Here is a 25,725-nt window from a genome sequence, read left to right on the forward strand (position 1 = left end):
CGCTCGCAGACCTTCTCCCGTGGCCGCTGGGACCCTTAATAAGCCACACCACTCCACGACTCGCACACTTGAGGGTGGTGTTCGGGCGTGCCTGTTGCCTAAGGGCCTTTTCTGTCCGGCGTGTACCACTCCGGCCGAAGAATAGACGCCCGGACTCCGAGAGAGGTGTTGCGTTGTGTTTGGGTTTGTTTTCCGATAAATCTTCTACGCCGGCGCACGCCACCCGCCGGGATCGCCGTAGGGCCATAGAAAATCCCTTGCGCGATCAAAACACAATGTCAAAACAGCGATGAGTTTGTTCTGGTTTGCTTTTTTTTTTTTCGGTGAATAGCCAGTACAAATGAGCCACCGGGGTCCCCATGGTGTGCCGCATGGTTCTACGAGCAACTGGCGATCGATCTCGAGATCGGTCAGCAACTCGCACCGGGCCTGGACGATTTATGGCCCAGTTGCCCGGAAAGTGCGCTTACCAATCTCGTAGACGTGGTTTCCATTCGTTAGCTTCCGATGGGACCGTTGTGCCAGCGAATCTTTTATTGTTCTGCCTGGCCAAAGCTACGGGAAGCTGCGGGTTGCGATAAGACTCTCGCGGGCACATCACTACGCCCGGTCGCTTATCGCATGCGGCCACCGCTACTTTCGTCCTGGCGTTCTTTGGCTTTATCGGGCGAAGCGGCGAATTCTTCCTTGCGAACTGGCCGACCGACTGACGCATGATTTATGATCGCGCGCGCTCGAACGCGCTCGTGAAGGCATCTACTTGGGATCGTTAGGAAGAAGCAAAAAAAATAATGCTCCCTCCCGAATCCGAATAAAGCGGGGCTTGCTTGATACGGATCGTCCCGCGGGTGCCCCAAGGGAGCTGGATCTTTTTTCATTGCTCTCTCCCTGCCTCGCATTTGCGCGAGGTGTAAAGTTTATAAATTGCAGCTCCAAAAGAGCGGCAGGCGGCGTGTAATTTCCGATCAACCCAACGTGAAGTGACCGTGCGTTGTTCCACGGACGAAACACAATTGGACCGGGTTGCGAGCCGGAACGTGAGAGCCTCGCGTACGCATCGACCAGCTTTCCCGTACGGGGAAGATGTGGGGAGCAAAAAAAAACGTTATTATGTCTTCCTTGAACGACCCAGCGGGAGTTTTTGTCATTTTCATTTATTCAATAATAAATATTTGTGTAACTCTTTCTCTCTCTCTCTCGTGGCCGCACGCAACCCACGGGTTTGGGATGCGCTGGTTTGGCCGGGCTTTTGCCGACCGATCCAAATCGATTTGAGTTTTCACGGAGTCGCTCTCTCTCTCTCTCTCTCTCTCTCTGCTTTTAGTCGGGGCCCCCAGCAGGAGTTTAGCCCTCGCCACCCGACGGGAGACCCAATCGAGCCTTTTTTTTCTTCCATCCATTTCCACCGGAGGAAGCCGTGGCTTATCTGATTTCGATTTACCTCGCTTAACGTCGAGTGCGCCTTTGCCGCCCAGCTGTGCGGAATCGCGCACGCAGGGGGGGATTTTTTCGCCCCTTCTTGCTTGCCTTTTTTTCTCTCTCTTCTTCGGCAACTCGCTCATTGTGGCCACCCTTCCACGTGCCCCATATCCATCCACCGTCATCGCAGCATCATTTTGTGGCCAAAGTGGCCGGTTTCGCGCGAGCGATACCCGCGGCGTGCCGTCATAAATCAGCATCGAAATGAAGTGTAAATATTGCGCGATTAGTTAATTATTAATGATTTATTCAATTTTGCACCTCGTCACGGGCAAATACCGACGCGCCTTCAGGGGAGTATCCTTAATGGGGGATCTTGTTGCATGCTGCCGGCCTCTCGTATCTTGTCACGCTGAGTCATCTCGGGGCAGGTCGGCTGAAGCCGGAAGGCAAAGGACCCTTTTGTCGCTGACCAACCGGGCGGTGATAACCTTTTACGCACCCGGCATTTCTAAAACGTGCCGCCTGCCTTTGCCGCGCCTGCGGATCGCGCTTTCTCTCCCACCGGTGGGGGAGCTTTCTCGCGGACCATCCCGAAGGGGCCTGAGAAACGGCGATCCCGTGCCCTGATAGACCATCACCACCGGCGATGGATCGTGGCGTGGGGAATCAAAAGAAATTCCATTCCATCCGTGGCGTGGAATTGCACCTTTTTTCGCACCACCACCGTCATGGGGGATGTAAATGGCCGGCTGGAAGGGTGCCGTGTGCACTTTATGGCAGTTCGGAGGTGCATGGCATTTCGCGTCGTGCAGTAAAACGCGACCGATGTGGTGGCATTTAATAAAGCACACCTTGCTGGCATGTGGCAGATTTCACGTTCTCCCTCGTTAAATCAGCTCCAATGACTCAATTCAATCAAAGGTATGCTGGTGCATCGTAAGGTGCATCGGAAAAATGATTTATGTGCGCCCACGGTACGTCGAAAAGCGGATGAGATGTGAAGCAAATCTTTCGGTCAAAGTGCTCCGGAGCCGAGTCGTAACCGGAGCTTTATGACGGAGCAGAAGGCATCAACCGCTGCACAAGGATAATCCGCATTGCACCCGGAAATGCATTTCGGCTCAAGCAACGATCGTGTTATTCGCTGTTTTTTATCACTAAACGGGCTCGTGTTCTCGTTCTCTCGACTCCCTTAAAGGTGCAATCGATCCAGCTGAAGTGTTATTACCTTGCCGGTCGGAAAAATGATCCCGCTGAAACCGATAGCAGCGGCAAAACCTGTGTCGTCCTGCGCTACACCGATTTCAGACCGCTCGTGTTGGTTTGGATTTTAATTTGATTGCGGTTTATGTTTTCTTTTGTTACTGCGCCCCGTGTCCTGCCACACCAACCTGCCCACACACACACACACGAACTTCGCGAAGGGTCGGCCCTGTGGAAAATCGGTTCGACAAACAAAGATTCACCGGTGGTGTGGCAAGAGGAAGAGCGAACCCATTCTCGGGCTCCCTCGCTTTGGCGAACACCCGTGCCCGGGTTGGTAAATGAAAAGTTCGCGTGTTTATCTGCGCACTTGAAGCGAAGGATCCGAGAAGCGAGTGTAAACACAAACATTTGCACCTAGCGAGGTTTTCCCTTCGGGTTTTTTCGCGCTTCCACAAACAACGCGTTGCACGCATGGTGGAAATAATGGTAAAGTGTAATCATAATGATAAAATTGAAAATTTCACTCCCATCAGAATCCCGGCCGCAAGTCGAGAGAGGCCGCGTGGAAAACCGTCGAAAGGGTTGCGAAGCGGCGATGAGCGTTGATAATGCGCTGGTGGAAATTAAATAAAAATATCAACTCCAGCGCAACCGCAGCCTGCATTCGAGGCCCGCTAGGGATTGGGGATTCGCGTGACTGAAAAGAACATCAGTGACGGGGGAGCAAATGGGAAAAAAACCAGCATCGCACGAGCAAGAAAAGGATCTCCTTCGGCAGCCGGTCGGGTATCCCATCCAAGGGGGTTGGAGCCGGAAATGACAAAATATCCGCATTCATTCACGGGCATTCCAGGAGCAGACGCACACATTTAACCCGTGGTGTTCCGAGGAAGGCATGGTTTTGCGGAAAAAAACACCATCTCCCGTTTCGCAGATTTTTCGTTGATGGCGTTTTTTTCTCTCTAACAGCATGCTGTTTGCTGCTATTCTACGCGAAAGGGATTGATTTCAGCGTGGCCCGGGCGAGGTTTGCAACAATCACCAGAATTCGCGCTCCAAAAAGGGGTTAACTTTCATCGCCCACTCGAGGAAATGGCCTATTGTTGTTTATTTATCTTCTTAATTTGATTTGCTTTTATTTTGTTTGTTCGGTTCCTCGGTCGAGCTGAGATAGGCTGAGAGGATGCCTGGACAAAAAGGGGTGTTGATGCAGTGCAGACGCAGTTGATGAACCGTTCTCGGTACACCGTAAGGTTCTGGCACGCAACGCAAGTCCATCGGACAGCTCGCGTTTCATGAAGTTTCGCGTTATGATACCAGCGGAAAGCAATAATCGTAAAAAGAAACCAAAAGACACTTATTTGTCCACCAGCTGTCGGTTAAAACACATTGAATACTTTGAGCGAGAAAAAAAAATGCTCCATTCAACGCACGGCTAATAAAATCAAACAGCGATGATGATGTATCAACCTGATACACTTTTCCTCGCACGAAAAACCAGACCCAAAGCGCCACCAAAACGACGAGCTTCTTTCTGCACCGAAAGACCGGTGGCCTGTTCTGGACAATCGGTCACCATCGATCGGCTGGAACCGGGCAAGCTCAATCACGGGTCCCGAGCCATTTCCACTAGCGGGTTGTTGTTTTTGGGTGGAAAATCCCCCGGCACACAAAAAGGAAAACCGCTCACGATGACCGTTACGACGGCGTGTGGCGTCTATTGTTTTGTGCCTTTTTTTTTCGCCACCCCGAGAGCACCGGAACCGAACCACACACCGCAACCAGTGTGTAATGGAAAACCTCGGAAAAATTAATAATATGGCTTACGAAGGATTATGTTTGGCCGCTCGAGTGCGGCGAGTTTTTGGCGCAACCCGCGTGCGTTCATTTTCCATCCGAAGGTTTTTCGGTCGACTTCCCGTGGCGGTGTGGGTGGATGTGGGTGTGTGACTGTAGGCGCCATCGGTGAAAACAATGGCCAAACTAGAGCCAAAGGACGGTTCGCCCCACCAATCGGGCGGCCGTTTGGGTAGGCGCGATTTTCCCTGCAACGCGACGGTTCCACCGTTTGTTGTTCGGTGCGGTGATTGTTGTTTTTTTTGGGGCGGCACCCAAAAGGCGGCCTTTTCGGCCTTTGGGAAGCGCTGAGCCGGCGAACCCGGAACGGTCGTGCCAGGTCGGAAAAACCACGACTGGCCCGTATAGCCGTATCAGATACCGGATGCCGGCGACCGGTAAATAAACGAGTGAACTTACTACCGAAATTCGACCGCTTCTGTTCACTTCCCGCCCGGTTGTTGGTGTTGAGTCGAGTGGGTGGTCGGAGGGTTGGGCGAGATTTTGTTGATTTTCAAACCACCCCCGGGGGTGGTTTGCATCGCGACAAAACCATCGCAAACCGATCGGTTCGGTTTCGGAACCCAGAGTCCGCTGCCATGCTGATGTGGCTAAAGAGCTTAACGCGGGTGTTCTGAGTGTTCGGTTGGTGGCAGGAATCGTCGGTACAGTTCCGGTGGTCAACCACATCCCTCCCCCCTCCCCCCCCCCCCCCCCCTCATACCATATTCACGAGCCACCACCACGCTGGAGGATTATTCTATTTTATTATATTTAAGGTGATTAAGGTTAGGTTAGAGGGTGACCGGCGTTCGCTAGCTGGCTGGGGCTGTTCGCAGGCGTATAATAATGGCGGGTAGACAAAACCACCACCGGCTGTTGCCGATATGGAGGGGTGTTATCGCGACGACCCAATCACACCGCGGCATATCCTCTGTCGGGCCGACCCGAGGCGCTGACCCCCGGCAAAGTAGTGGGTAACCTTTTCTGCGAGGGCGCACAACGACTGGGCCAGCGTTCCTGGGCAGGATCGGTGCATCGTGGCTGGATTGGTGCGTGTTGGCCCGGTAAGGCTTTTTACCACCTCGCCAGGACATACAGGAAGGAAGGAAGTACTCGAAACGTTCCGTCCTGGGGCTACCCACTCGGTCCCTAATGTGATTAGCTGGTTTAAGCTAATAAAAGCAACGTTTGTCCACCGGAATCGGACCACGGTGGTCGCGAGCGGAAATGCTACGATCGATTGGTATGGGATTTTCCCCGTCGTGGAAGAAGAAGGTGGGACCCGAGAAGTGTTTGTACAAATCTCGGCTGGATTAAAACTACACGATCGTGTTACAATGGCCCGCAGACGCTTGGCTTTTCAATTCCCAATGGGGGGCCATCGATGGCCCACGAAGCAGAAAACAAATCATTCTCTCACACACACACGCGCGCACAACACCACCCGTAGCCGTGGTCACTGTGACCCTCGAGGGGTCGTGTAAATAGGTTACTTCCGGGTTGGGTGCAACTGCCGTGCCGTGAAAAAGCGGCACTGCGCCTTGTAATGCAAGGGATTTAGTAGACATTACACGCGGCGACACTGCCACCGGAAGTAGCGGATGCTCTTTGGGGCCACAAGAGGAAAATGCGGATTAAGCACGCGGGACTCTTCGCGGGACACTCCAAAAGAAGCTGTAGAAAAGTCACGCCGGTGTTGGGGACGCACATTTTCCCGTTGACCTGGCACAAATGTCGTCTGTGCATGAGATGGCAGTTAGTGTCCGGCTGATTGGCGCATTTTTCCCCGATCGTATGGGATGTTGCTTGATCGCAGCAAGAGGCAGCAGCTCGATCTTTGCGCCAGTTGCGTGCGGGTTGTGCGGGCGAAATGGTGCGATAAATTTGCTGATTTTATGACCTCGCGCTAAATTTACTGTATTTATAATTTGCCTGTGCATTTATGATGATGATGATGATGATGGTGACGATGATGGCTTATGGTGGTAAGCAGCAGGAAAATCGGAGCACAGATCGTTAGCGAACCGTTCACACAAGTGCCAGTCAATCTGAACACTAACCCACAGAGGATGGCCCTAATCCCGACCAACCTTTCGCACATATTTTTTGCATAATTTTATACGCCATCTTATTCGCAATTTTACAGCCCGTTAGATAGCGTGCATGTTGTTCGTTCGCTAAGCCACCACCGCTTAGAAGGTGAACGGGAAAACCTGCTCGAGAACCAAGGCTACACCGTGGATTTTGAAAGGGCTCACGCGTTCACACCGCGCGTGTCAACAGCCCTTAGCTCAGGAGTGCCCTCGTCGATGCAGCCATCGCATCGCAAGGCCAACATTCCCGGTTGTTGAGCAAACAGCGCGCGGCTTAGCCACGATGTGTGGCACCTTGCTTTCGCACGTGTCACCCCCGGGAAAGGACGCGGAATGGCCTCGGGCAGGCACAACAACAACGCCACATGGCCACGCCGACCATGGCGTAAGTGATAATTAACCTTTTTATTGGGTTGAATGAATTAAATTATAATTAAAGTAAATCCACCGTGCCAAAGTGCTCCCGCGTGCGCGTACCCGCAGCAGGAATTAGCGGTTACTGTGGCTTTGCGTGTTGGTGTGGGTGGCTCTAAACCCCTGCAAATCATATTATATCCTGCGCGCGCGGTCAATCGGATCCCGGCATTTTCCCGGTGGCGGTGGTGGGTGACACTTTGGCTTCCACGGACGTGACCGATGGAGGTCGTTGAAGGGGTCTTATCGCAGCTGTAAGCAATCGGGGGTGGTTTTGTGGTTCCAACCCTCCCTCTCTGCCTGGGGGTTAAAATTCACCCCCAACTCCCGCAATCGGAAGGTGCTAAATGGTAGCGAGTGTTTCGGTCGTGTGCCGGCCATTTGTACCCGGATGCCATGGATGGGGAGAGGATCGGAAAATCAGCCGGAAAAGTCACCGTTAGGAGGGAGTATGTAAATTATGCTCGGACAAAACCACCAAACCGAACCGCCGGCCGTGGTGTCGGCTGGAGATAAATGTTGCTGTTGCGTGCTCTGACACGGAAGGAAGACACAACACGCCGCCGGATTTGGGGGTGGAAACCCTTTTGCCCGCCAAAAAGGACTACACCGACAAACCGAAGGGTGGAAGTTGCCACCGCAGCTGCTGGCAAATCCGCTAAAAAGGTTCCCGCACGCACCCGAGAGGGGTTGATTATTTATGCCATTAGCCCGAGGGGGTCACCGAGAGGTGAACTCGGGAGAGGAGGGATGACGAGATCATCCCTTCGAGCTGGGTTAAGTTGTTAAGGGTTGTGTTTTAATTTTTATTCTTCTTCTTCTCCATTTATCGCCTCGACTCGCCGGCTGCTGTTAGCCGTAATGAAAGTGCAATTTTTACGCGAGATAACGCGTGTTAGCGTGAACGAAAATTGAGCCGAAATAGACTGCCTGCTTGGATTGGAATATCAAAGCGGCATTTATTGCACTGCGCGAAAGGAAGCGGAGCGCATTTCCATCGGTCGCCGTTGCCCTTTCAACTGAGCGAATCCAATCGCAAATGTCACTGTTTCTTGTTATGGCTTCAGCGGCAAGTGTCAGAAGAGATTCGTTACGGTCAGCAGCATGATGGTGCGTCTCGGGCGCATGGGCCTGTCGAAAATGTCAGCCCGCCGGAGGAAATTGACATTTCCCGGGGAGAAAATTAGAGGCGAACCCTTTGGCGCTCGATACGACCTTCGGTAGCATCTTTTTTTTTTCTCTTTCTCCTTTTTGCTCACATTCTCTCACTTCGGCAGGACGAACTAACTTTCCCAGTGCCATTTGCCAGCTCGTTCGACGGGGAGGTATTAAATTAAAACCAACAAAAAAAGGGGACACGGTTATTGTTACGAGCCATCACGACGCGCACACTCGTTCCCTCTTTTAGTGGGGTAACCTTTGAGCTCTCGGGGCTTTGTAAACGACACCCATTGTTTTGTGGCATTAGTTTTGATATGTAAATTTGGCGCGCAGATTAAACAAAGTCGTTCTTCCTTTCGCAACTAGTAACACACCGTTAACGCCGCCGTGATCCTGAAGGGCAAACTCGACGCCCCGAAACCCGGGAGATAAAGACGACACCACCGATCGGGGGTTGGCCTCTAGGGGTCGAAGATTAGTTGACTGGATAAGAGCACAAACAGAGAGAGTGTCAGCCTTTTGGGCCGCTTTTCCGAAAGGACGTTCTTTCGTTGCCACCGTTACAGAGGGGCAGGAGCGAATGTGCAAACAATTTAATTTATTAGTGCCGAACTAGTGGCACAAATGGTGAAAACTTTATCCCCACCCATACGAGGGTTGGGCCGTTGTCCTTAGGAAGGAGAGAGAGAGAGAGAGCTCGAGTAACTTGCCGGGACCACCGTCCTCGATCGTAACATTTTCGGTGGCCGGCGATACCCGGCGTCTAGGCGAGATAAAACAGGAATCAATTTGTGGAACACATTCCCGCCAGATTATACCATTGTGCATTCTAATTAATCCCGGGTGCGTGCAACGAGAGCAGGAGTCGGCACCCTAGAGGGTGGTGGGTCACCTTTACCGGATGTCCATGATCCGTGACCTTGCGAGAGAGAATGAGAGAGAGAGAGAGAGCTGGGAGGTTTTGAACGATCAAGGAGGAGGCGAATGAAAAATGTGTCGCATCGGAATTTATCGCCCGTACGTGAAGCACGTGACGATGTCTGAGGCCGTCTTCCGGGCAGATGTTCGGCAACATTGAGCACCTCAGTTTCTGGGGTTGTATTTCACATTCCAGGGGGGGTAGAGATTTTGGAGGAATTTTAAAAATTCCCTCCCAACACGGCAGCTGCGTGTCTACGGCGTTTGATCTGTTCGCATGATTTAATCGTAATCGAAACAAGCAGACCGGCATTCCTCCCCATTTTATGGTGCGCCCATTTTCCCCGTGTGTAGGGTGTAACTTTTCTCTGCCCATGAGTTTAGACCCCCGGCTGGCTTTGTGTCTCGGTTTCGGGAGTGGAACGTAAAATAAAAAACTGTGCCGCGTATCCACCCACCCCAACAATGATGTCGCGTCAAGTCGCGCAAAGACACATAACTCTACAGTCAAACAGAGCGAACGCACACACACGCTTGCGGGCGAGTGGTTGAAATTTATTGAGCGGAAGAAATTGATTTACAATAATTCTTGCGCTTTGATGGTTTTTATTTATGTTTTCGCAAAGTTTTTTTTCATGGATTTTTTTTCCGAGCGGCGAGATTCAACGATCGCCATAAATAATGCAACTCGAAACGGGCCGCCTGGTGCTTCGAAATGAGTCTCAATTCGGGCGTTTTTCGTCCGCCAAACGAATCGTCTTTCCAACGTACGTTGAATTCCGTGCTTCTCGCAAAGCAAGCTCTTTTATTTCAACAGAACGAAATTTGTACACGCCAAGCCTGTGGCTAGACCCAGAGGCAAGGGTTTGCGATTCTGGAGCACCCCGAGTACGTTACGGTTGTTGTAAACATCGCTAATTTACCTTTTTGCGATAAAAAAGAAGGACCCAGGTCGTGTCGGTTGGTAGGCCCCAAGAGTCGTAACATCTTGGCACGAATGTACTTCGGGTCAGAAAGCCTCAGTCCGCGGCCTGAGCTCCCGTTTGAAGGTGGGAGTTTGTGCTGGTGGAAATTATTTCAATTTAATTTCCGCGAAACATGCACCCCCCTGGTTGGTTCGTAGGTTTCCCGATTCCGTCCCTCCTAGTGGTGGAGAGAGTGTTTGCGCTGGAGCCTTGCGAGAAATCCCGCGAAATGTACCCCACCGGTGTGACCATCTCGCATGACCTTTCGCTTGAGGCAAGCCGCCTTCGGGAAAGGAAAAAGGACTACCGGGCGCACGGCACGGCACGGAGACGGAACGGAACGACGGTGCTCACGCTTCACGGCTCGGTCTAATCTCGGTCCGAGATCCTTCCGTTTCGGCGTCGCTTGGTGAGAGGCTTTATTTATGCACCGGTGGAAACCCCGAAAGGGACATCACCAACGAGCCGCAGTAGTGCTACTGGGACTCCGGGAGATTGTCAGATGGCGCGCGCGCGCGCGCGCGGTCGCAAGCTCGGGAGTGATAGGTTTGCCGGTAACGTCACGAAACCGCGGCGCTTTGGCACGGGGCGTCCTCGACGTGTACACCACGACGTTGGCCGTGGCGTTGATGATGATGATGAAGATGAAAATGCACGAGACATGAATTCATGTTTTGCGTTCGCTTCACTTCGCATCTTCGCATCTTTGCGCATCGTGGCTCTGTTGACTTTGGTTGGGGAAACCAAAACATTCCCAGTACCAGTGCCTTTTTGTGCCGCGTACGTTTCTCACCGGGCTTGAATGATGCGCGGTTCTCTTGGCGTACTTTTTTTTTGGTTTTCGTCGCCATCGCCGACGTCGTCGTCGTTGTCGTTCGCCCTTCAACATCTTCTTATGCAGCCTTTTCCACCGCGAGAGAGGCTGCCGTTGCGCAAGTACAAAGCAAACAACGAAATCTTCAAGAGCAACGAAACCCTGGCTGGTAGCATTCCCCTTGATCGGGTGCGGATCGGAACGCCGGTTTGTGTCCGATTCCGTTCCGTTTCGTTTCGCTTTGGCGGTGGTTTACGGTGTCGGGTTGGGTGGTTGGGCCGAGCCGGTCGTGCAGCATCCGGCGCATGGCGCATCCATCGCCGTAATGTGCAACATTCTCCCTCGCACCCTTCCCAACATTGCGTTGTCGGCCCGTTACCGGGAATGATGGTTTGGAATTTGGAGTATGTGACGCCCGTCGTAGCGGGCTGAGAACGTGTCGATCGGAAACTGGGAAAGAAAATACGCAAATTCTCGAGGAGCTGTGTACAACCTAATCCAATCTCTACCAACCTACCTAACTACGGGAGCGTGCTACACGCGCGAGGGGAAGAAGAAGGCGAACCAGAGGGACTTGGGACACGTCGGTGGACCTGATTGTGCGACACGAATTCTGACGAGCGACATTGGAAGATTGAATCATGCAGAAATGCGACAAGCAAGCACCACGCGGAGCTATCTGAGGCAACGAATGTACGAAGGAAAAAAAACAACACCTCAAGGAGAACGTTTCCTATCGCTTTGATACACACACGCGCGAGTTGTCGCACCAATCAGCAGGAGTATAGGGAGAAGACACGCGGGCGCGTACGCGGACACTATCCGATGGAGTCGATTGGTTTCGACAACACCGCGAACTGAACATCGGAACACGGGACGATTTATTTTTGCTAACGAAAAGCGCATTTATTCTTGTTTTGGTGGTTGGCTTTTCACGCTTACTGCTCGACCGGTGGCGCTATCTGGAGGTTGTAGCGTGATTGAGATGCTGCGTGGTCAGGTCAGAAGGCGCTAGAAAGCGGGTCTAGAAAGCAGAGAACCAAAGCCTAACCCACGAGACACGACGAATGGCGATACACTGAAAGCTTACGAATCTACATAACCAACGATGCCTTACAGAGTAGAATAAATTAAATAAATACCGTAAAGTACTCCACCATCACCACCTTCCGGTGTGGTGGGAGAGAATACAGACTAATGGTAATAGTACTACGTAGCTATAGATACATGGCGTGTGTTGGTTTTGGTAACAAATACTGGTACAATGGTGTGCGCTTATCTGTACAGGAACACTAGAACACGGTGAGCTAGGAGCTAGGTGACTTAACGCTAAGGACACTACACTAAATACCGCTATAAACACACTCAGACACACAGGCTAGGTACACCGAGACCGATACACCCCCAAAACAGACAGGACGACACGTGCCACCGGATGATACGGTTTTTCGAGTGACCCTCGGATAAGTGGAGCCTGTCAGTCGAAAGATCATATCTCTCCGTGAGATCCACAGATCCTTGCTGCCATCTACCGTCTACTCCACGGGCTGTACGGAGCGAACTTGTAATCCGTGGGTCCGTACTTCGGGCCAGCCGATGGCATCGCACCCTGCAGGCTACCACCACCGTACGGGCTGAAGATGCCACCGGAACCAAACCCGGAAGTGAACGCCGACGGACCAACACCGTACGGGCTGCTGCTGCTCAGGTTAACGAAGTCATCCAGCGTACCATGGTACGACCGGGTGGGTGTGTTCTGATGGAAGCTGAACAGTGGCAACGGCGGTGTCTTCGATTGGGCGTTGCTACCGAACAGCGCACCAACACCTGCCGCCACCAGCGATGGTGAGGATTCACCCGGGACATGCGACTGCGTGGCCAGATTATTGTTCACAGTTTTGAGATCATTGTTATTGTTATTGGTGTTATGGGGGTTATGGGGGGTGTTGGGATGGTGGGCGGTGGTGGTGTTGACCTCGATGGTGCCAGAACCCGAACCCGTGGTGGCCGGAACCCGTGGCGTTGTCGTAGTCACCGATGGTGACGCAATCGAGGATGCAACCGAGGACACCGCTGGTGCACTCGCAGAATCCGCCACCTGACCCGAGTTCGACACCAGCGAGGTAGAGGAGGTTAGCGAGGAGTTACCACTGGAGCTGTTAAGCGTGAGGTTCGTGAGGGAGGTGTTTGGTGAGCCGGTACTACCACCGGTGGTGTTATGGCCACCACCAGACAACCGCGAGTGAACGGTTTCTGATAGACCCGCACCACCGGCGCGATGGTACAAATGTCCCTGCACCAGATGCAGGACATCCGGCTCAGCCTGGAGGGCATGAAGTTGGGTGGCAGTTTTGGCAAGCAGCGCGTGAACGTCCCCGAAGAGCCCGTCCAGCAATTTACCTGTGGTGAAGAGCACGATCGCCTTCAAGCAGGAGTACTCGGCCGAGTCGACGTGCAACGCCTTCAGCTTCTCGACCTGCTCCTGGAATATCCGGATGTGGTCCATGAAGGCGACAACCCGGTCGGCGGCCATCGGTGACGCGTGAAGCCCAGCCGCGGCCAGCAACGGGGCCACGTGCAGTGGCATCGAGCACTGGGACGCATTCAGCACGAACAGCTCGGACCAAACGAGCCGCAGCAACGCCACCTGATCGGTGACCTGGAGATCCGGAAAGAATGGTATGTTGCGGGCCCACTCGACGGCGGAGAACAGCAACCGGGCGGCCAGCTCGCAGATGTTGTCGATGCCCATGATGTTGTTCGTCTGCATGCACTGGCCGTAGCGCGAGGTCGGATACGGTTCCGCTCGCAGCAGCAGCGAAATGTAGGAACTAAGGTACGAGTGACCGTTGAATCCGGTCACGGAGTCACCGTTCGGTATCGAGTACTGACCGTACGGGATGCCCGGTGGTTGCGATGGTGGAACTCGACCTCGCTGGACGGCTGGAATATTTTTGGAGAAAAAAGAAAGAGAGAGAGAGAAAACATTAGTCGGGTGAACGCATCATTGGGTTGGGAAATTTGTTAGCGCCCTCTGTCGGGGAGAATCCACGTCCACGTCTGCTGGGTTAGTGTGGTGACACTCATCCCCGTTGTACTTCAATTGTAATTCAATTTTGCCTTCTCTTAAAAGCAGGGAAATTTAAATATTCATAGCCCCGGACGGCTGCCACCGAAGGGGTTGCTTTTTTTCTTCCCCCTGTCCGGGAAACACTTAGAAACCACGACGAACCAAGTCGAAGCGTGCGTGGCCGTTAGTTGAAAATCGGCTCTACTTGAAGCCGTCATCGCGGAGTCGTGGACAACTCCGCGTGGCAAAGCACGCCGTACTCGATGATTATGATGTCGCCCTTCGCGACCCATCGTTAATCCGCTTTCCATCCATATCGCACTTGAAAACCCACCCACCCATTCCACCCCGTTGGCGGTTGCCTTCGATCCAGGCACTCATTTCCTCGCAACCATCACCATCAACCCAGCTGCAATTAACTCTCCTCTCTTTGCGGCCATCGCGGCAACGACCACGCACACACACACAGAGACGCACAAGTTAAGTCAGCGCGGCTTGTTGAGCAAACAATGAAGTTTCGAAAAAATGAGCATTAATTATTTATGATTATTACTGTCATTGAGTGCCCCGTTGAAGGTGCTTGCACACGTGTCCACCGTACCCTTCTGGTGGTGACGCAAAAGGGAAGGCCCTAAGAAAAACGATCCAATCAGGGGTTATGGGGGGAGGGTTCAGAGAAGACCGAGTTCGTCCTCCGGGGGCCCTTGATGACGGTAGCAAACCACGGTGATGAAGGTGAACGGCGAGAAGCGGAACATAACCCCGACGCGCCATCGTTGGTGAAGGGCCAGAAAAAGGAGTCTTCCCGTGTTGCTTTACCATGTTTGTGACGGTTTGGACTTTGGATGGGACCGATATGAATCGAGAGATGGAAGCTAAAACCACCACCAGCACCACCACCAAATCAGCTTTTCGCGGGATCGGCAGCTTATCAGCAGGCCTCTTGGGTGCTGTCTCTGATAAGGCTCGCGAGCGCGTTCGCTCTTGTTATTGTTTTCGGCCGTGCGGGCCAAACAACCAAACAGCCGCCAGTCTTCTGGAGAAGTTGCGAAACCGATTGAGGTAAAGCGCGGTTCTCGAAATCAGGGCGAAAGAACAAATAAGGCGAGAAAAAAAACAAAGAAGCACACACAAACGGTTCGCGATAGAACGGTGGCACTGGGTGGCTGGCGGCCCATCGCCGATAAGCGTATGGTAATTGAATCAAAAACTGCCCCTAAACGAACTTAACGGAGCGCCCAGAACGTTACTTTTACCGCCGTGGCGCGTTTGTGTAACTGTGCAGCCGGGCGCGATCGGTTTCTTTTTGCTCGCGCTCCTTTGCACCGTCAAGATCGGCCCCGGGGCGTTTGCTGGTCGAGCATAAATCAGATAATTAAGCTCGAGCGGAAAATGCTCGCCCTCGCTTTCGCTGTGCCTCTCTCATTCTCTCTCTCTCTCTCTCTCTCTCGCTCGCTGTTTTGCTGGCTGATGGACGCCACGTTACCACGGAGATGTAAACCAATAAAGTGCAGCAAACGGTGCAACCCCCGATGCACTGCCCGGTTTCAGCTTCTTATGTGCCGCGCTTTTCTGCCGGCGATGCGAAGGTGGCAAAAGACGAACCTGTACGCTCCGGCGGAATGGTACGATGAAGACAGCGGTTATTGTTGTTATTCCTCATGTTAACACACTCGCCGAGCATCGATTATTAATGCTATTTAAAATGAAATAAAATAGTCAATAAATCTTGTCTCTCTTGCGTTTGTTGCTTTTTGTTTTTGTTTTCCCTGCTGGCGCTGGGCATTTGTGGGCGGTGGATATTGACGGCGAGGGAACCTTGCGGACCCCAGCACGAGGGAGTTCCGTGAAATGGGGGAGGTTTTTGTTTTATGTCCCCCTCTCCCTCCGCAAACCCCCGGCGCGCACTTGTGGGGGGGAAAAATGAAGTGATTTTGATTGCTTTTTGTTTCTGCGCTTCACAATAGGCCGGGGTTTTGGGTTGGGATCGCGGCGATTGTTGCGCCTTCGGTTGCGGTTACAAGGATCTTCCCCTTTGGTGTCTGGTGGGAAGTGCGGGCTAGCAAAAGCAATTTGCTTTAACACGCGCACCATTTATGACCAGTCGCGATCCGCAACCGCACAAGATGGCCGAGGGTTGAGGGAATTAAATTAGCGAGATCTATGACTCGTTACGAAACGGCGGCGGCGGCGCGAGAGCTTTAGGGGCATAGTTTTTTTAATTACACGTTCGCGTTCACGTTCAGGTACCTTTGCGCGATCGAGTGCAGGTTGCACTTCCGAGTGGGCAGAACCGATAGGACGTTTGAACGGCGGCGTAGAATAATAGACCACACAAAATGAAAAGCACAAAAAAAAAACACACACACAACAGGACTCCGCGAAACCGCGAGCATGTCATCGAGGGGGATGTTTCCGTTGCCGCCATCGATGTCGGTCGTCGCCGTTACTGTGCGCACATTGTGGGCCATTTCCGGCCGGTGTTATCTTTACGATATCGACCGGTGCAGGACGCGATCCACCACGGTGAGATTCTGCATCCTGTTCCATTTGTGTGCCGGAAAGTTTTATTCCAGTTGGCGGAACCGGATACCGGTGAACGGTCCTTCCGGGGGGGGAGTCCTTTTTTGTGACGGTGTGTGACCGCGGGACTGTGTCGCGTTTGTGTGGGTGGACAGGGAGCTTTTTTCTCCCTCTCGCGTGTAATGCGGCAGAAACGTGAGGGCATTTGTTGCAATTTTTAACTTCCCAACTGCGGGCTGCGCCATGTTTCAAGCGCGATGACTATCGGGCCGTATTCGGTGAAAGTTCGTGGAAATAAAATTTGAAAAATAGCATGCACTTTTTTCTTTGCTCTCAAGCGTAGAAAATATGAGGTTTAAAGTGGGGCGTATTGTAAAAAAAAGTAACGAACTTCGTCGACACGCGGTTGATAGTGCTGGGAAGCGAAAAAGTATCCGTTGGGGGGACATAAAAATTATAAAAAACTACCCTGCCTGGTGTCAATTGAAAATGCATAAATTTGCTTACACCTGCAAAATATCTTTCCGTTGGGAGATGTAAAAAAGTGGCGTACAAACACAAAAACGGCCGAGAACAGGGTTGATGGAAATTGATTTAGATAAGGGTCAAACCATTTAAAATAAATTGTCACCGGTTGGCCTTTTGTAAGCGGTAGTGGTTTTGGAAATTGGTGGAAAATTTATGGCTCTGTAGCGTGCGGGGAGTAGTAAAAAGGCAACAGGTCTTGCCCAAACGGAGTCGCAGATGGGACGCACTGTGGACGGGATTTCATCGGTCGTATTTCGCGTTGTTTGGAATGCTGCAAATTCGTTCGCTGTTCAATGTTCATGGCTGTTACAAGCTAAAGCACGATTCCTGATCGAATCGCGCGCCCCCGAAGCGAGTCTGACGCGAGTACGCGGTGGTTAAAGCATGTCGGTAATTAATTGTTAACTCGCTACCGGAAAGCTGTCGTGGATGCTCACGAATTTCTCTCCGACGGCTCGGTTGATCGATCTCTTAGTCCGATCGTTGAGGAAGCATCCAGCTTTTCCACGGTTCACGCTTCAAGGACAATTTGTACGACGAGACAAGCGCCCGCAACATGTGCCGGTAATGAGAAAAACATTTTTCTCGATTATTTGAAAAATAAAACACCCAATTAGGCGTTCCATTTTCCCACACCCATCAGTTGCGTCATTTATCGGGCTCATTTTGGTTGCTCCACAATGTTGCGAATGATATCACGTTTTGGTCATCCAATTTCCACCCGAAGCGTGCTGCTCGTTGCGAAAGCTGCACGGACACCACCGGCGGTGGTATAATTCAATTGCATTTCCCTAATGAACGTAACTGGGCTCAATTTGCACCTCTTAGCGTCCCGGGGGGAGCAGCAATTTTCAGTGCAGATTTGCACCCGCTTTATCCTTGCGGATCACTTTCCCCCTTGATGGATTACGTGAAATTTTCCAATTTGCCCTAACTGCAGCAATTCTTTCTCTCTCTCTCTCTCCCCAACAGACCACAATCACGGTAAGGTGTCGAGTTGGCGGCATAATGACCCACTCACCAGCGTTCTTGAGCCGCGCTGGGGCCAGTTTGCTTCCCAACCACAAAAGCCACAAAATCGAACACCTTTCGCCAATCACGCTTATGGAATCGATTTTATTTGTACCGTTGCGACTGCGACCAGGGGCTCGTCTGCTCGTCGTCAGGGGCGGAAGAAAATGGGATCAAATTGGGAGGCAAATCGGCATGGACAAGTCTCGCAGTCAGGCGCTTTCGTGTACGTGATTTCAATCAATTCTGCACGGACGCTTACGAAAAAATGCGCCGATGTTGGGTGGAACAGTGCCGTACCGTGTACGCCATCGGAATCCACCGTTTGTCAGCGGAACCAAACGAACAAGAGCCGGTTCCGCGGCCTGGCACAAGATGCAAGATAAGAAAAGGTTCATTACCGCCTTAAAAATAACCACGACTCGGTTAGGGCGAGCGTTTCCCTGCGGTTTTCCACGGATCAGCCACGGCCGTTAAGACAATTTTCGAAGCCAAGTTTGATGGTCCTTGCTCAGGTCGGCTAAAGCCCAACCCGCCAGACGGAAGGTGACTTTTTTTGCTTTAATCATCGTAAGCGACGAACCGCCGCAACCGAGCTGTCGGACGTAGTCAAAAAGACATTACCATCGTTTTATTTTCCCAACCGTTTTTCCCTTGCCTTCCTGGAGCGAGGTTTGGCTGCGCAGCAAACACGAAAAGCGGAGGGAAATCTCTCTTCTCGCACCTGCCGGTTTGTGACTGGCTGGAAGCCAGCAGCGCTGGAAAAATCCACGAGCACCAGAAAACCCCGGCAGGCCTGGGAAAAGGCAGCACTCTCGGGCGTATCGCACTCGGCGCTCGCCGTAATTTATGGACAGCATCTTGTTTCGCTATTGTTTTCCGGGCCACTTTTCCGACACACCGGTGTGCGGGTGGAAATTTGTAATGGAACAAACGGAAAAGAAAACCACCCCAACCTTGGAGTGGCTATCGCGCGACGCTCAACAAAGATAAGCGTTTTAATGTTACGAATGCCGTTTCGTCGACGGGGCTACTGAAGTAGAGTAATGGAGTACATGGACGCGCCAGGCGGACTTACGCCGGTGTAAGTGGAGAGTACATTAAATTTTATAGGTTTCCAGATACGATAGAACACCGTGCCACGGGAATGGTTTGTAGGCCCCGAATGGAACGTGGTCGCTTCATTTGGATGGGATCCAGCATCTTCTTGTCATTTTTTGTATGCTGTCGCTTGCCTTTAAGCAGCACCCTCCGGTCGGGTCCTAATGGGCGCAGGAATTGCACTGTCAACATGCGGAATTGAACGGTCGCGGGCGCGTGTTAATGGCGTACAGGCGTAATTTGATGAACCCCCTCTTTTTGGACGGCCCGGGACGTCCCTTTATTATGCGCTAACGATGGAGGCGCGAAATAAACTCATCAGCCCACGAGGGGCTGGCTGCCATCGGTGTGAGCATTCCAGTGCATAAATTCCACCATGCTCGCGCTCTCGGCGAAGCGCATAACTCGCATTTCGAGCATCGGTTTCCGTGCACGCGCGAATGCAGCCTCAAAGCCCTAAAGCCCGCGTGCGTTCGCGATCCTCGCGCCTTCGACGCGGGCGCGCGATTATTGCGATCGGATTCGGATCTGTCTCGCGCGTGTTTCCCCGCGTGCCGTGGTGGCCTAATTTATATGTTTCAATTCAAGGACCCGAAATTCGCGAAACCAGCGTGCAATGAATTATTTATATCTTTTCACACAGCATAAACTTAACGGGGCCAGCCCTTGTCGCGGCGGCCGTTTGTCTTGCGAGCGTCGTTCCCATGCGTTATCCGGACCCCTGTTTTCGCTGGGGCGCATTATTGTGCCCGGGTCTTTCCCGTGCCCGGTTTCCTTGTGCTTTTGAATCTACCGAAATCGGGTCGCAAATCTTCAGCCTCACGCGCGTGGTGCATCTTGCGGGACCGAGACCGAGTGAGTGCCGATCGTGGAGCCCGCGAAATACGGTAACGCGCTTGTTTGAAAGTGTTTGGGAGAGTTGGAGGGGGGAGGGGGGGGGGCAAAAAAGCCAACCCCCCCGTGGAGTGTGAACGAGTCGGCACGATTTTGGATGGAACGGGAGAAAATAGAAAGGAAAAGGAAAGTACACACAACGTACGGAAAGCGGCAGCGCGAGAATGCATGAAGGAAAAGAATGAAAGCAACCACAGGAACTGAACTGCGACGCACAAATCCCCGAGAACCGGAAAAACTGCCCAAATCGGGGGGGGGCAGGAGGGGAACACAATGGCTGGTTGGGGGGGGGGGGGCGGCAAAAAGAGGCGCGAGTGAAAATATATTATAATTTATTTTTAATCTGATACATAATAATGTTAATCTTATAAACTCAACACGATATTTGATACTCTCCTCCTTCTTCGATTTCTGGTCTCGCACTGACCGGAGCATGGAGCTGTATGTGTATGTGTGTTTGAGTTCCTTTCGTGTGCGTGTGTGTACATGGGTTGTTGGCTTTCCGCGTGTGCGCCGTTGATTCCTTCCGCGGGAAACACCCGCTTGACCACCACGCCAGTCCGAGATCGATGGTTTGTATTTTTTTCCCTATTCTATCTCTCTCTCTCTCTCTCTCTCTCTCTCTCTCTCTCTCTCTCTCTCGTTTACGCATACACACGCATAGGTAAGCGTACTCACCCCCGCGAGTACTTGCAGCCGAAGGCCGGTACCCGCGGATGTTGGTACATGCGCGCCAGACGCACATTGTTGTCTGACTTTTGGGATTCGCCGGGTTGGAGGGTTGTAATAGCGCCCAACCTGGTCCCAAACCCGACGTCTGTGTCTGTGGTTGCTCCGCCCTCATACACCCAACCGCGTGCATCGAGAAAAGAAGGCATCTCCTGCCGCCCAATGCGTGCAGTTGCAATTGCAATCAGTGCATCAGGCTCGCGCGCGTTGTTCCGAACCCATTTGGGGGGTGAAGACGATTGCTTCTTTTTTTTTCCCCCGTTCCATCGAGAACGCTGGTATGTTTATCGCGTCGTTGCAAGTTGACGGTGCAATCTAACCCGTGCCCTGTTCTGGTGCCCCTTTTCTTTGCCACCTTCGGTCCTTACGTCCTCGGCTCGCTAACGGAGATAAGCTGCCGGTAAACGATACCACCAGCGGGAAACAAGCTGCTACAATAATGCAACTCATCCATTTTCACTCTCGGATGGCGAGCGTTCGATTCGAGTGCAAAAAGTTAATTTTGTTTTAATTTAAGGGCGAACGTTTTGTTGTGCGATTTTTTTTTCCTGCCACCACGCAGAGGTCTAGCAGAGAGAGGGCCATTTAGGCATGCACGCTTGTTAAACGAGCATCCCAGCGATGGATATCATCAGTTTGCGGCTTCGATGTTGGGAGGAAAAACACGACCGATCAATCAAAGGCTGGGTGCAGATTTATGACGCCCTCTAATAGGAGCACTTGATTGCACCGGGTCATTGGTGCGGTAGATTTTTTTTCTTATTCGCTTGCGCCTCCCCTGAGTGTAGAGGGTTTTAGCGGTTTCGGTTTAAAAGCTCGACCTTTGGCAAATAAAAATTGCGCTCCATGGGCTGGTTTCGCGCACAAAAAAAAGGTGTCATTACCGAACGGAGGTGCTCCTTCTTTCGGGAGCACCGTCCAGCCCGTCTTTGAGGATCTTCATCCGGGAATGGAGCTAGAGAGCCGGTTGGTAGGCACGTGCGAAATGCGCGCAGCTTCGAAGCAGGCCCAGAAGTGTAGGACGCGACCGTGCGCGGCACATCACGACGAACTGGGCTGCGGATGGTGCATCGTAAAAGCTGAGGAATTTTCTCACGGTACGGCACGTCGACCGCGTGATGTGTTGGGCCGCGGTCAGACCTCGAAAGGCGGCCATCTTCCGGGGCCCCGGTGATGGTACTGATTGTGATGATAGTCATCACCCGGCAACAACGGCAGCAACGCCGCTAAGGGCCGTGCCTAGTGGTCCGGGAAAATGGGACTACTTTTTCCGGGGCGTTTCAGGACAATGCACCGCTCGTGTGCGGTGCTGTGGGAAGCGGCTTTAACCGATCGGCTTTGGCGAAGTATCGAACGGAGATCGACAGGCGTCTTGACGGGAGAAATGATGCTAAAGAATGGTTTCTTGTTTCGGTGCGATTTTGAACCCTATATACTCCCAATAAGCGGCGGGTGAAGTGCGCGCAACCATTAATCACGCGCCGTAATTGAATCAATTAGCACACGGGACACCCTGCCGGATTCGGGACACTGGAGCGGTGACGTGGGAAATTTATCCACCCCGGCGATGGGTGATTTATTGCATGATTAATGATGCCCGCCGGCAGGTAGAGTTCAAACGCCACCAAACGGACGTCCGGATTGTAATCGCAGCTGCAGGCTACCCTTTAATTTAGACCGTTGAGTTGGAAACCCTTGAGAGCTTCGAGCATCTTCGAGGATTGTCAAATTTGCAAGGATACGCGTTTTATTACCGTGCGTGCGTGCGTGTCAATTTAAGGGTGGCAATTTCGTGGAACGCATTTCTTACATTCGGTTGTGTTCGAGGAACTCCACGCTCATTTCATCCCACCAAAACCACCCGCACCACGGTCGGTGGCTTTTGTGTATGCGCTGCACGTTTTTTCTTTTCTTCCCCCGCGGTGTAACATGCGGGTTGCACCACCATTCCACAGCTTTTCCAGCCCGATGGTGTGCGAAATTTCGCAATCTACGCGACCACGTCCCGGTGAGGTTCTCGTTTTGTGTTTTATTGTATTTTTTTTGTATGTGTGTGCGCGCGTGTGTTGCTCTCTTGTCGTCCTGTTCACCGTACAAGAAAACGATCAGAGCCTGGACCGAGTCCAAGCCAGCCGGCTCGAATGCCAGACTGTTGCACACCGGGCAGAACCGCACCGAACGCATATCGCGTAAACGCAGCATCGGTTCCGTGTCTACTTCAGCTTAGCCGACAGAAACGGCAGCATCGCAGCAGCGTCTTAGCAGCAGTTGCTTAAAATTGAATTTACACCATATGGCGAACACCGCGTTTCGCGAGAAGGAGAACCTTTCTTCAGGTGGAAACGGACTCCGTTTTCGCGCGTTACCACCACACCGGTAATCTGCGTGTCTTCTGCCCACGCCACCACCAACCGGTGGTGGCGACCGGTGGATTAAGCAGTTCTCAAGCGGAACGTTCTCAGGGCAGCTCTTACTTTTCTTTTATTTTTTTTTTCCTTTGGCAACAGGCAATTCGGCGAAGCAACAGAGCCCCCCCCCATTTTTCGCCGATGCAGTAAGGGCACGAAATTTTCTTATTTTCTTTTTGTTCTGCTCTGGGCCTTCTTCTTCGATTCCTTCGGGCGTCGTCTCCGAAATTGCGGGTGTTATTGTTACATCTGTTGTCCCGGGCTCTTGCGCGAGATCCTTGCAGACGGACGCTGCTGAAGGCATGCTTCCGGCTGGGGAAGCATAAATTGTATGCTCACGTCCAGCTTTTCGATTTCGTTTCCCCGAGCTCGACTGGAATGTACCTCCCCGAGCCAAGGGCAGGTTTCGTTCCCGTGTGCGATCGAATTTTTGAGAAAGGTTTCGCCGTGGTTTCTGCTCGATGCGTTACTGGCCTTTTCTAACGGCTGGGAAACACGTGAGAGATGCGTACGAGACACCCCGTGGGCACCCCGTGGCTTGATGCCATGGCCCAGAAGGCCAAGGCGACCTACTTTACCGCTACCCCATTCTGTCACCTTTCACTCGCGCTCGCGAGCCGAAAACAAAACGCACCCCAGGCGAGGCCACCCCATTTCGCCCGGTTCTAGCCTGGTTTGATTGTCATGTCTCATAAATCGCCCCATCATCAGGCGGTGGAGGCTTCGTTAGATGAGGGGGAAAAAAACGTAGAAAAAGGGCATCAATCAAAACACTTGCCGCATTGTTTACGAGCGTAGGGTTGTGATCGAGCGCGCGCGCGCGCGCGTGCGAAACTACGCGATCGTATGAGGCAGGCTCGCGCTTTTCCAACTCAACCGCCCAGCCGGACGCGGAGATGACGCATCGACTCCCAAGCGAGCAGGCGGGGGCAGGGCCCGTCGACGATGCTCGATCATCGATCTTGTCGCTGGACAGAATCAACCCTCGTTTGGTGTCGTACCGGCGCTGGACGTAATCGATTTTCGAGCTACACGCACACAAAACAGCATGTTTCACTCTCGCAGCGGTCAGATCGGAACAGGCGTTTGGTCCAGTGAAGTGCGAAGCAGCATGTCGACAGACAAATGGGAGGAGGAAAAACACACACACACACACGCACACGCGAAACGCACTTAAAAAAGGGTGAAAAAGTTATCTCTTGCGCGGCGTCACTCCACGTGAGAGGCGACCTTTCGAGCCGAGGTTTAGCTCCCAGCTGGTGGTGGTTGGCTTCTGGAGGCCCGTTTCCACTTCAACCCGTTCGCAGCTGGTTGGCTGTGGTGCAGCGATGCACCGATGCACCGATGCACCGATGCACCGGGGTCCCTCACGGCAAGGTGAATACCGACTAATTTAACCATAATTATATATCTGTTACGTTTGGCCTCGGGCCGGTGAAGAAATCCCAGTTGTGGGTGATTGGACACTCGCCTTTTCGGTGCGTTCTCGGCGTTTGCGGGTCGATGTTCTCGGCATGCACGAGTGTGTGTGTGTTGGTGCATGTGTTCGTATCGCTCCACGGATAGGGTTTCCTTAAGGGCTGTCAAGATTCCCGCGGGGCTTCCATCCCGGGAGCGCTTCCGTTCGCCTGCACCGCTCGAGGGCTCTGTACACATTCACTTACGCACGCATACACACGAGCAGAGTTTCGACGATCGCGGTCCGCGTCTCGTCAAACGGAAGGGCATGCTAAATCTCGGCCGTTCAGCAGATTTTCGAAGAAAATAAAAGCAAACCAGCGCGCGATCGTGATACACTTTTCACATCATCACGTGCGATAACTTATCTTTCGGACGCGCGCGCGCGCGCTCTCCGGCGTACGGCAAAAACGTGGGTAAAATGTGCGCACCATTCTCCAGCGCGTCCTCGCGTCATTCTGCGGCGCGAGAACGAACGAACGAGCTCGGGATGATAAAAATCGCCCCATAACCGATAACCGGGACTCTTAGGTGTGCGAAGGGGCTGGGGTTGGAAAAAGGGGGTGCTGCAAAATTCCTGCAAGCTTGGGAAAATGCCCGACCCGGCGATCCATCCCGCGAACGGGTCATAAATAAAATCGGAACAACGTTGTGGCAGCGGCTCGAGAAAGAGAGAAAGAGTGAGCGAGAGACGACAGACGATTTTCGTAAGGCTTTGGGCCCTTCCCCGGTTCATCTCGCCGGGGGTGTTCCCGGTACGGTACGGTGCCCAGGGTGGGAGGGCACTCGATCTTATTTTCGCCTGATGTTCTTCAACCACGGTCGTGTATGTTGCCCGCTTATCGGCGACCGGTGAAGAATAATGTGTAACGCTCTCCATCGCTCGACGGGAAAGGTGCGTTACGCTGAAAAAAGGCCCTTTTTTTCGCGCTGGTTGCTGGTTGCTTCACCGCCAAACGATCGCAACCGGGAGAGGGTTTATTTATATCCCTTCGGCTTCGCGATCGCACCGACAATGTTTGCCAATTTACACCAGCAGCCATTCGGGGGGCCACCACGGGCATTAGATAGCTTGATGGGGGATGCTTTTTCAAGCTGTTTCTCGTTCTTTTTTTCGCTTCGAGGTCCACTGATATGATAAGGAAGCTGGAAACGGTACTGAGATACGCGC

At 52.6% G+C, this 25,725-nt stretch overlaps 1 protein-coding gene across 1 annotated transcript in view; it reads right to left on the bottom strand.

Moving 5' to 3' along the window:
- LOC128720510 (nuclear receptor subfamily 2 group F member 1-B) overlaps positions 1–25,725 on the bottom strand; it is a 73,495-nt gene that overhangs the window by 21,823 nt on the left and 25,947 nt on the right. The window contains exon 4 of the mRNA XM_053814183.1: positions 13,233–13,775. Within this exon, the coding sequence (XP_053670158.1) occupies positions 13,233–13,775 (543 nt within the window). The remainder of the gene's footprint in view (positions 1–13,232; positions 13,776–25,725) is intronic.

This window comes from Anopheles nili, chromosome 2, assembly GCF_943737925.1.
Source record: "Anopheles nili chromosome 2, idAnoNiliSN_F5_01, whole genome shotgun sequence".
NCBI classification, from domain to species: domain Eukaryota; kingdom Metazoa; phylum Arthropoda; class Insecta; order Diptera; family Culicidae; genus Anopheles; species Anopheles nili.